A 12,832-nucleotide genomic window follows, 5' to 3' on the forward strand; every position below is an offset into this window, starting at 1 on the left:
GATTTTAACCACTAAAAGTGAACGTTTCTATGCAGTACGACGTTTGTTTACACGACAATGGTGTTTTGGGGTCCTAAAAATGCAAAATTTTTAAGACAGGTTTCAAAGTTTTTGATAACAGGGACTTGTTGTTTCTGTGTAAACAACGTAAACGCGAATCTGTGATAACGTTAACATCATGCCCATGTGTTAATTTGGTCTATAGGCATGCGCTAGTATAACCAAAACAACAATGACGGCCTACAGAACTGTGTTTGTGCTGATCAACACACTAGGTTAATTAACGCATTCTTATTTTTGTGGTTTTGTCCAGGGTGACTTAGTAATAAATCTCTCTCATCGTTCATCGAAACAAAACTGCTATAGCAGATATGAAGAGTTTGGTTCCAAAACGCAATAAATCCATTTTGACAAATTTTGGTAAAAACGTGTTTTCTATACCAAGAAAGTGACAAGATGAAAACAACTATTTTCTGTTACAAACTTTCACATAGCATCTTTAGGTTATAAAAACATAAAAAATTCAAATCCATAAGTTGATTTTCAAAGATTTATTATAAAAACTGATATTTTTTTCCACAAAATGCAATAAATCCATGACAAGTTTTTATTCAAAATGCTATAAATCTATTGAATCAATAGCCTATATAAATGTGCATTCATCTTTGCCATGTTATATTCATTTAGTTGACTAGTTGTACACACTAATTAAAAATATAAACATTATGTCATTAATCAAAACACTTACTTTGTCATATTAAGAACCCTGTCATTGCGGTTACTTGACGTCCTCGCTTAACGTCTTTCACAGAGATCAGCTGTAAAATGTTTTTGGTCCTGCTCGATTTTCGTTGACTTTGAGTAAAATTATGGAAAGTTTTTCATAAGATCCTCTGGGGTCAATGTGTTAGCATGAGAAGCTTGATGCTGTCGGGAGAACAAGCACCCGAGTGCCTCTCGCGTAAATTATTAGATGTTGATGGCTCACGTTTCTTTCCCGTCACAGAAAACCATCACAGTTTTATCAATGCAATTAAAGTATTATTTTGTTTTGTTTGTTGATCACGAAGTACAAAGTAGATGAGGAAAACCAGGACTCCGTGTACTCAGCGCGTCCGCCATTGTTTGTTTACATTGCGTGACTGGTGGGCTGTAATATCAGAAATGGATTTATTGCGTTCTGTAAAAAAGGAGCAGTGGCGTTTATCGCATTTTGGGAAAAAAGGGAGAAAAGATGACAGAATAACACGGCGGATATTGGATTTTGCGTAAAATTAAGAATTTACTTTTAACTACTGACCTGATATAATACTGATTTTGGCAGTAACTCATTTTTTTCAAAAATGGCGTTTATCGCGTTTTGGAACCAAACTCTTCATATAGTCCTCTTTACATGAATTTTTGATAAACGCAAAAAAAAAACATTTTTGTTTTTACTAAATGGTTGTCCTGAGACTACAAGTAACACTTAATACAACGCTCCCAAACTTTAAATTTTTAAGTATAAAGAATGGGGATGAAATTATTTATTAAAGAGCACCTATTGTCCGATTCACGTTTTTACATTTCCTTTGGTATGTAAGTGTGTATTAGTTCATGTTAATGATATGCAAAAGGTAGAAACCCCAAAGTAAATGATGCGAGTTATCATCTTAAATCTCTTTTCTTGGACTACAACAAACACACGGATTGTAGGCATCAGTTTACTTCCTGGACTTGGTGATGTAGACAATACCGACATTTTCATAATTCCTCCCGCTTCAGACTCGCATCCTGTAAATTAATTCTTGTTAGCATTGCATTGTGCACGAATCTTTCAAACATGGTAAGGAGCGTCACATTTCCGGCTGACGTCAGAGGTATTCAGGGCAATCACAACGTATTAGCTGGCCAATCAGAGACACAGAGCTTTTCAAATCTGTGCGTTTTAGGAAGACGTGTACGGAAAATGTACGGCATGTGGAAATTGTGTTTTTTTAACTATAAACCACGCAAACACAATGTATTATACCAAATACACAAAATAACGTTGTTTTAGCAATGAAATAGGTGCTCTTAGATTAAGTGTAAACTCAAGGTTAGAGATTCAAACCAAACTCTAACAGACTAAATATCAGTGCAACACTATAATGAAAAGCAGCCAGAAAGTAGACGTCTTCTGCTAACATAAATGTGCTGTGGTATTTAGAGACGCTTGATTGGTGGTCTTAAATGAGAAAAATGTCCATCAGGGGTGAGAACTGAATGAGGTGATGGGGAGAGAGAGAGAGAGAGAGAGAGGGAGAGAGAAAGTGTGAGTCCTGTGAATCCAAAGCTGAAGGACATTTAGGCAGGTGAGAATGAAACTGTTGAACCGTGGACACACACCTACTGAGAATTACACACCGTTAACACTTGTCTAATGTGAGACCACCGGCTTCTCTTCCTCACACGCTTTCACAAGCACATAAACAAGCAGAGGACCACAAGTATTATAGAGTAACTCAATGAGTGTTGGCTTTTCTTCTGTGCTAAATCCTTAAGTTTAAAGCCGAGCCCAAATATTTAGTCAAAACCAGCCTTAAAGTTTCTTCTTTTTTTTCAAATTTAAAATAAAATGTATTGTGTCCAGTTAAAAAGTTGTTGTTTGCATACATCTGAAAATAACACATTTTAGTTTTGCAATGGCAAAACCGCAATACTGTGAAACCGTGGTATTTTTTTGTTAAAGGATTAGTCCATTTTCTTAAAAGAAAAATTCAGATAATTTACTCACCACCATGTCATCCAAAATGTTGATGTCTTTCTTTGTTCAGTCGAGAAGAAATTATGTTTTTTGAGGAAAACATTGCAGGATTTTTCTAATTTTAATGGACTTTAATAGAGCCCAATATTTAATACTTAACTCAACACGTAACAGTTTTTTTCAACTGAGTTTAAAAGGACTATAAACAATCCCAAACGGGGCATAAGGGTCTCATCTAGCGCAACGGTTGTCATTTTTGACAAGAAAAATAAAAAATATGCTTTTTTAAACCACAACTTTTTGTCTAGGTCCGGTCCAGCGCGACCTAACGTAAATGCGTAGTGACGTAGGGAGGTCACGTGTTACATATATAAAACGCACATTTGCGGACCATTGTAAACAATAAACTGACACAAAGACATGAATTAGTATCAGTTGACATACAACAACGTAGGAACGGTCCTCTTTCAAGAAGCTTGTAAACACTGGGGCGGAGTTTCGCGTTCGTCCTCTGTGACCTCTTGACGTCATGACGTATTGTGTGGGGTCAGCTGGCGCATCACAACCGGATCTACATGACGAGAAGTTATGCTTTAAAAGTGTATATTTGTTATTTTTATTGTCAAAAATGACAATCGTTTTGCTAGATAAGACCCTTATGCCTCGTTTGGGATCGTTTATAGTCCTTTGAAACTCAGTTGAAAAAAAACTGTTAAGTGTTGAGTTAAGTATTAAATGTTGGGCTCTATTATAGTCCATTAAAATTAGAAAAATCCTGCAATGTTTTCCTCAAAAAACATAATTTCTTCTCGACTGAACAAAGAAAGACATCAACATTTTGGATGACATGGTGGTGAGTAAAATATCTGGATTTTTCTTTTAAGAAAATGGACTAATCCTTTAAGGTTATCATACTGCCAAAATCTCATACCGGCCCATGTCTAGTCATGATATGTGGTGCCTGATTCAATGGTGCATCTTATTCAAAACATCAAGTTATCTTTATATCTTTTATCATATTCCCTTGCTGTTTACACTGTACATTCAATCCTGTTTTATAGTTTGTTAATTTTACCGTAACCACAGACAGACTTGTTAAGATCCAAAACAGGTATTTTGTATAAAATCTGACCATGAATGTGGTTTTTCAAGCACATTTTTTCATTATTTGAGCGCATTAACTGAGCTTCAAATGAGATTTACGCCACCCAAAATGGATCTCAATACTAAATGTAAGTGTTATCTGAATAATTCTTTCCATGGTTCTAAGACTTCCTCCCTAAAACCCAAGTAGTAATTCACCAAAAGACAACTAAAGAAAGATAAATGATGGTCAGATTTGCTTAGACTCAGATATCTGACTGAAAAATGTGGTGTATGCGAGCGTCTTGATGACCGCGTGACATAAAATTGATGATGGATCCAAACAACATTGATTAACTCAAAAATGCCCATATATCAAACAAAATCTGCCGTGTCAGCTTTCGGCCACGCAACCTTCGAATTTGTCGGACTGCGATTCGATACAAGGTGGCAGGAAGTCTCTTTCGTAAGCAATATCATTTAGTTTCGCCATCAAAGCGAGGTCGCTTTGTTTTACAAAACCGATGAAACTATTTCAGACAGCAGTATCTGATTATTACGCAGCGGGCGCACAGACGCACACACAGTCACGGTGTCAGCACACACAGAGATGCGTGGTGGTTCTGGCTGTGCCTGTAGGGGGAGATCAGTTCCGGTAAGTGGGTTATGACGGTCCTCTCCAGACAGCGGCACAGCAAGCAGCTAAATGATCAAACGGAGGGGGGATTTGCCACTCCTGTTCATGGGGATTGGTAAGTGGAACAGGGCTGTGAAACGTATGCTACAATTACTCCGGAAACTTCCTTTCCCAGGTCAAAGGGGCTTCGATACGGTTTCTTCACAATCAGGTTGTATTTGTTAACATTAGAAAAAGCATTTGCTAACATAAACTAACAATAAGCAATACATTTAATAATCTCAGCTAATGTCAATAAAATGGTTCATGTTAGTTCACTGTGCATTAACTAATGTTAAAGGGGCCATGTCACAGGATTTTTTAAGATGTCAAATAAATCTTTGGTGTCCCCAGAGCACATATCTGAAGTTTTAGCTCAAAATACCATATAAATAATTTATTATAGCATGTTAAAATTGCCACTTTGTAGGTGTGTGCAAAAATGTGCCGTTTTGGGTGTGTCCTTTAAAATGCACATGAGCTTATGAAATTCAAACGCTGATCACAATGATGGTGGTTTGTTGAAATTGAAACTCAATTGTTTTGTGAATTATTTTTTTCTCTGCACTAAATGGCAGTGCTGTGGTTGGATTAAGGGGTGGTATTATTATAATAAGAGCTCCTTATGACATCATAAGGAGAGCCAAATTTCAACGACCTATTTTTTCATGTGCTTGTAGAGAATGGTTTACCAAAACTAAGTTACTGGGTTGATCTTTTTCAAATTTTCTAGGTTGATAACAGCACTAGGGACCCAATCATAGTACTTAATTATGGAAAAAGTCAGATTTTCATGCCATGGCCCCTTTAACAGTTACATGTGTTTTTCTTTCTTTCTTTCTTTCTTTCTTTATGCCATTCCAGCATCTATGGCTATATTCATGGCGAGAACTGGTTAATTCATACATAAGTTTTATTCAGACAAATTAATCCAGACACAGTTTGGGGGAGGGACAATTTGGCATCTCCAATTTGCCTAACTTGCATGTTTTTGGCCTGTTGGAGGAAAGCGGAGGACCCGGACTAAGCCCACGCTGACACAGGGAGAGCATGCAAACTCTACACGTTATTTAATAAAATGTATTAGTGAATGTAGAAATTAACATGAACTAAGATTAATAAATGTTGTGGAAGTATTGTTCATGTTAGATAATGCATTAAATAATGCCAAGTTCAGACTGAATGATTTTCAAAGTAGTTGGGTCACAGATCTTTTCATACTGCATGACTATCTGGGATAGCATTCAGTCACTGCTGTTTTCACACTGCACAATGGATCGGCGACAAGGGGTTCACACAGCATGACTTTACCATAGGAAAAATTGCCGACAACTTTGTCCCGGTCCGCAAACTACATCTCACAACGTCTAGACCGCGAAAAGCTTGCCATACAAATTGCATGTGCGCTCATTTGTAGCGAAAAGAAGGAAAATAACAAGAGAAGAAGCCCATTTCTGAACCAAATCCATGCTTGCTGATATTGCGATCTGTACCTTCATAACTCCTCCCTTAACTTTCAGCTGCCCAGTATGGTGCTCTCTCATTGGCTGTAGGTCATCAATGATCAGGTCCAGATATATAGCATGCCAGATATCTTACGGGGGTCGGTGACTCGTCGGCGATTCTCTCAGATCGCGTGTTTGATAATTCACACTGTGTGATTGTCACTTGCGTGCACAAGCACCGATTTGCCTGTGATTTCGGGAATTTGTCTGTGATTTCTCAAAACCTGTCGGCAAGTCAAAATCAGGGCTAAAATCGTCAGTCTTAACTCAGCATAATGTTAACAAATACCAGCTTATTGTAAAGTGTTACCTAAAAACCCTCATATGGGTTTGGGTGAGCAAATCCGAAATGTATTTTTGGGTAAACTAATCCTTTAACTCATTCACCGCCAGCCTTTTTGAGAAAAGTTGCCCACCTGCATTTTTGTGATTTTAACAAAAGTTTCACAAAATTCCTTGCAGGAAAAATTATCTTCTAATATATAAACATACAAATTATATCAAATGAGAACACACCCTCTGCTTTCAAACAAACAATAAACAAACAAACAAACAAACAAAATTGGGAAAAAACGTTTCATTATATATTTACTTTTTCCACTTAATTTAACCACTGAAATATGGATATTTCTCTTCAAAAATACAACATTTTGAGCAAAAAGCTTAAAAAATTGCGTTTTTGTAAAGGAATTTATGTTAGGGATCAGACTCAGAATGACTATCAAACATAAAGACATTTAAAATCAATCATTAAATCTTTTCAACTTCCGTTTTTGATAAATTCGCGTTGGCGCCATCTAGTGGATAAAAGCGGTATTACACTTTCACTTTGAAATTCGTCCAGAAAGGCATATTTATTAGTTAAATATTAACTCATAATTGACGAGATATCTCGTCAATGGCGGTGAATGAGTTAAAGGGATTTTGGTTCACCCAAAAATGAAAATTCTGTCATCATTTACTTACCTTAATGATTTGTTATATTTTGATGAACACAAAAGAAGACATTTTGATAAATGATGGTAAGCAAGCACAAAGCTGCCATAACCACTGACTTCCATAGTAGGAAAACAAATATTATGGAAGTATTGTGATAAATGATGATGAAGATATGTTGATAAATGATGGTAAGCACACAGTTGACGGTACCCATCGATTCCATAATATTTGTTTTCCTACTATGGAAGTCAATGGTTAAAATCAGCTGTGTGCTTACCATCATTTATCAAAATATCTTCTTTTGTGTTCTCCAGAAAAAAATAAATTTTTCGAGTTTAGAACAACATGAAGATGTGAAAATAATGATAGTATTTTAATTTTTATGTGAACTATCCCTTTAAGCCATATAGGAAACATATAACACTAACATATACAATTTACACTTTGTTTCGTAACAGATTTACTGTAGTTTTTTCACTTGCTCTACACTCCAGACATCAAAATTGGTACTTTCATAGTTTGGTCTGGTTGCACAAAGTTAGTGGGGAGCAAACAGCTGTGATGTGTGTCCAGTGCTTGTTACTCCCGATACAAAAACCAATGCAAATTTTTTTTCTGTGCATCCATTTGCAGTACAAAAGAATAAAGAATCTAAGTACGGAGAGATCGCTCATGTGATGGAAACTTGTAGGGTATCGCCTGCAGCTTTCATTTTAATTAGTTTGATTGTGCATTAAATCATCAGATCCTGAAATAATAAAAGAACTGCACCTTTCCTCTCTTTCATCACCGTCCTAAGGGTTGTTCCAGAAAAATATGTGCCATGATTAAACTGCCCTGTATAGAGAGACTAAATTTATACATCATATTTAGCGGGACGATTCTCTAGTTAAAGACAAAGAGACAATGTTTCAATCAGGGCTGTAGGATTGTCTTACTTTTCATGGCACCTAACTGGTTGTGCTTTACAGTTTAAAGCTCTAGTATCTGATCCAACATGAGGCGGGCAGGGCTGCCCGCTGGCACGACGGGCAGAGCGCATTTGACTGCAATACATCAACCAAACAGCCCTGAGCACCCAATGATTCTTCAGTGACTAATGCTGGTGTTGAAGAGTTTGGACACACGGAGGCAGATGTGCTGTAGTTTTTTGTGATGATCTCTTTGAAGACTGTTTTAATGATGCGCACCTATTTTTAAGTTTTAAAGGGCACCTTTTATGCAAAGTCCACTTTTACAAGATGCTTGGACATAATGTGTGTTTACAGTGTGTGAACACAACCAACCTACGATGAAAAAAATCTACCGCTGCTTGTTTTTTTTATCCCCATTAAACCAAACAGTCTCATTAGACATGCCGTTTTAATTATCTTATCAGTGTGAGGTCACATTGATGAAGCCCCGCCCACTTACAGTCCTGCATTACGTAGTTTCCACCATCAGCAAGTTGAACTCTATCCACCAGATACTATTGTCTCAGACTGTATTAAATCAGATCGATTTTACCTGAAAGCGCTCACGGTCTGTTTGTAAGGTAGTGAGGAGCTGTAGCTCATTTGCATTTAAAGGTAGAGCCATTAAAACAGTGTGTTTTCGCTCACACCCAAATAGGGGCATTTTAGACATGCTATAAAGATGAAAAGAGATTACTTACTACTTGTACGTCTCAGAGCGAACGTATTCAAACACATGGGAGACACCGAGCTGGAACTGGTCCGCTATAGGAGTCACCCAAGGGTTATTCTCGGCCTTAAACACCTGCTTTGGGCCTGTCAGGTCCAGATTACCTACAGAGAGAGACAAAGTGAAATAAGGAAGAAATTAGAGATTTAAAACAAAGAGTCAAGATGAGAAAAAGGAAACAAGATGAGAAAAGGAGAACCGACAATACCAGACAAAGCTATAGATGAGTTGAAACCAGAAAACCCTGTACAGTACAGGTCAAAGTGCTAATGTGGTGCATCTAAGCTCACATTGGGGCTAATTAAATAGTTTCTAAATAGCAAATGTTGAGAAAGCTGTCAGAGAGGGGGCTTAAATTAAACCTGGACTCCGGCACAACGACTCACAAATGCAGTCAGACACGACAATTAGTGCAATTCAGCCCTTAACCTATAAGACAGATCCTATACGTTTCGAATATCAGTGCTGGAGAAGGTCCAGGTTTAATTTTCACCCGATTCATCCTTTTATTCCTTAACGGTTTTAAACATCAGCTTTACACATGAGATGCTCAGAATGGCAAACACTGTCTATCGGCTCTCCCTCGTTTTTCTTCCCTGCTTTTGGCATGTGCGCTTGGTTGCTCCTTGTTAGCTGGACTCTCTTCTCTCTCTCTTTCTCTCTCACACACACGCACAGTGGTGATTTTAACAAGGCTGGTCTGTGGAGTGGGATTACAGGGACATGACAGAGGGGTCCTAACAAGCTACACACAGGAAGAGTCTTCTCTACAGTGAGCACAGGACAAAGACCTGCTGACCAGAGCATTCACACAAACACACCTACAACACAAATAAACTAGCTGCAATTTTTAATACACTGCATCAAATGACATATTTTTACAATTTATAGGGAAAATTAAAGTCATGTCACCGTGGACACTAACATACTGCTAGGGTGGTTATTAGTAGACACTATAGTGCTTACTATAGTAAAATATATAGTAAATTTACCTGTATAACTGTGTTAACAGTTAAACTGTGTTAATGTACTGTATTTTTTACTATAGTAAAGGAGTATAGTGCATAAAAATACTATATTATATATATCATAGTAACTTAGTAAAATTCCTAGATACTGTAGTTTTTGAACCTTACTATAGTAAAAATAATGAAGTAAATTTACATCCACTGTTAGCTATTGAAAACTGTAGCATACAATAGTTATTTTATAGTAACTTCGCTGTAATTACTGTAGTAAACTGTAACATAGTAAATGCAGTATAGTTACTATAATATACTTTAGCTATAAACTTACTATACAGTAGTATTTTTCATGTAGGATGTTAATTTACTATATTATTTTTATGATAGTATGGTTAAAACATTACAGCATCTAGGATTTTTACTATAAGTTACTAGAGTAAAATATCATTATATACAATATGCAGGGTTCCCACTCTTAGAATGTGAAATTCACGGACTTTTCCCTGACTTTCAGTGTCTAAGATGCTGAATTTTTATGAAATTTGTTTGAGATGCCTTGAGCCTGATAATGTAGTGTACAACGTGAGTTTAAAAATTAGATTAAATGAGCGAAATTAATAAACAATGGCAATAAACGGCTGTATAAATTGTAGTTTCACTTAAAATCAGTGGAGGCTTGGACCCGGAAACGGCAACTTAACAAGCAGATTACAACAAAAATGTAATATATATATGTATGAAGAGTTTAGTTGCAAAACGAGATAAATAAATTTTTTTTAAATTTTTGTCAAAACATGTTTATTCCCTGCTGAAAAAACCAGCATACCAGCATATGTTGTGTTTTATTGCTGGTTTGCTAGTGAACACCAGCTAAACCAGCATCAGCACCAGCATAAGCACCAGCTAAACCAGCACCAAACCAGCATTAACACCAGCTAAACCAGCATCAAACCAGCATTAGCACCAGCATCCCATGCTGGTCATACCAGCAAGACCAGCATAAGTTGTGTTTTGGTGCTGGTATGCTGGTGACCACCAGCTAAACCAGCATCAGACCAGCATAGACCAGCATAATACCCATGCTGGTCCATGCTGGTGTGATGCTGGTTTTTTCAGCAGGGTTATTATATGTTATCATGTTATTATGTTGTTTTATGGTGCTACTTAGCTGTATTTTTTAAGTAATGAAGGTTTAAATCAAAACAAACCAACTGCAGTTGACTTGATATTAATTGGAATGCACAACCAAAAACCAAGATTTCTGAACAATTAAAAAAACAGATTTATCTCTCTCATATATATATATATATATATATATATATATATATATATATATATATATATATATATATATATATATATATATATATATATATATATATATATATATATATATATATATATATATATATATATATATATATATATATATATATATACACATACACACACACACACAGTATCATACAGTATTTTTCATGCACTAAACTCCTTTACTTTGGTAAAAAAACACACTAAATTAATAGTACATTAATAATTAATTATACTAAGTAAACGGTAGTATAGTATAGTATAGTAATGATACTGTAGTGTGGAAAAATGGCTATAGCATGCACTATAGTAAGGGTAAAAAAACTGTAGTATCTACTAATTTTACTATAGTTTATACTTTTTTGTGCTATACTCATTTAAACCTTCACTATAGTAAAAATAATAAAGTAAACTTTCACAAAAACAAAACACTACAGTATATAATAGTAAACTCTAGTAATTACACTATAGTATTTAGGGTTTTTACTACAGCATACTGTAGTACATACTTAAGTATGCACTATGCAGTATTTTTCATGTGGGTAGGTACCTAGTTAGAGGTACAAATGAAAAAGAGCCCACCCCTGAGTCTCAGTGTACCCCTGTTTTTTATAAAGATTTTTAAAATGGAGCACAGACACTTTTTGGAAGACTTTGAATGCTTACAGTAAGTGTTGACATAATGCTTGTATACTGACACACTGGTATGCATGCATCATAGATTGAATTGTTAAAACGGAACCAGACAGGAAGAAAAACTGCTGTCAGATGAGCAGTCAGTACCTGTGTTTTTGTGTGTGTGTGTATGAGAGATAGAGAAGATTTTCCCAGAATGCACTCAGGCAGAGAGCAGTTTGACCCAGGTTGACCACAGCAGCAGCACTCTGTGGGTCAGTGAGGTTTGGTCTCCCCTGTGAGTTTCCAGCCAATCAGAGAAGAGATGACATAACCACAGCCAATCGGACGTCATAGCTATGTCTTGTGTGAGACTCATGGTCTTTTGGTTGGGACAGATGTGCAGAGTCTACTTCTTTATGACACTATCGACCAATTAACCCTCTCACTTTGATAAATCACATGAACCTAAACGCACCTAATATAGTGACTTACCAAGTTCAGGAGGTAGTACAGTAAGTCTGTTTCCTTGAATATGAAGTTCCTTTAGCTGGGCCATATCTCCGATCTCTTTGGGCAGAGAGATGAGGTCATTATCCCTCAGACTCAACTAAGGAGAGAGAGAGAACACACAAAAGAAAATATCGTATTAATCTTATTAATAAGCTTTATAAATGCAAAAATGCTTAAGTTTTGTTACCGTGGGTTCACACCAGATGCGGTAGAGGTGGCAAAAACGCGCTATTCGTGCGTAGTTGGGACGCTTGAACATTTTGAGTTTACTCGCTTCATTCACGCGTGAAATTCTAGTCATTCGAGACATTCAAGCGGAAATTCGCATCTTGGGAGGGGCTTCTGCGACTCCGCTCGCTTCCTGTAATCACGTCACTATTAGAGCAAGCTCCTGATTGGTTGACGCGGCACGTTATAGCCAAAGTTCAGATTTTTTAAATCTCGCGTTTTCACAGCAACGCTCAATTTGCGCCATTTGATGGAACTAGACGCGCGAATGAGGCGGAATCGCGTCCACCACGCCGTGCTAAACGTCTTATTTGCGCAGCGAGACCTCCAGACGTGCGTAAACACATCTTTACATTGACTTAATTTTGAAACTGCTCACGCTAGACGCCTTTACCGCGGCTGGTGTGAACGCAGCATTAGAAGATTAGTCGATAGAGAAAAATTAGTTTAAGCAGTAATATTGCCTACTTTCCATCAAATTAAATCCTGAAAGTCAAGCCCCGCCCTCTATTAGTTCCTACTTAATATTTAGTCTTGGACTGTGGACATTGCAGTGCCAGTACAAAAAACTAATTAAAACAACTCTTGT

At 36.8% G+C, this 12,832-nt stretch overlaps 1 protein-coding gene across 2 annotated transcripts in view; it reads right to left on the reverse strand.

The window, feature by feature from the left end:
• The window catches only part of rsu1 (Ras suppressor protein 1), a 45,225-nt gene that overhangs the window by 18,733 nt on the left and 13,660 nt on the right, over window positions 1-12,832 (reverse strand). For both annotated transcript variants that reach the window (XM_073863704.1, XM_073863705.1), the window contains exons 7-8: window positions 11,998-12,106; window positions 8,583-8,715 (exon numbers count right to left, since the gene is read on the reverse strand). In XM_073863704.1, the coding sequence (XP_073719805.1) occupies window positions 8,583-8,715; window positions 11,998-12,106 (242 nt within the window). The remainder of the gene's footprint in view (window positions 1-8,582; window positions 8,716-11,997; window positions 12,107-12,832) is intronic.

The sequence above is a fragment of the Misgurnus anguillicaudatus genome, chromosome 25 (genome assembly GCF_027580225.2).
Source record: "Misgurnus anguillicaudatus chromosome 25, ASM2758022v2, whole genome shotgun sequence".
Classification (NCBI taxonomy): Eukaryota; Metazoa; Chordata; class Actinopteri; order Cypriniformes; family Cobitidae; genus Misgurnus; species Misgurnus anguillicaudatus.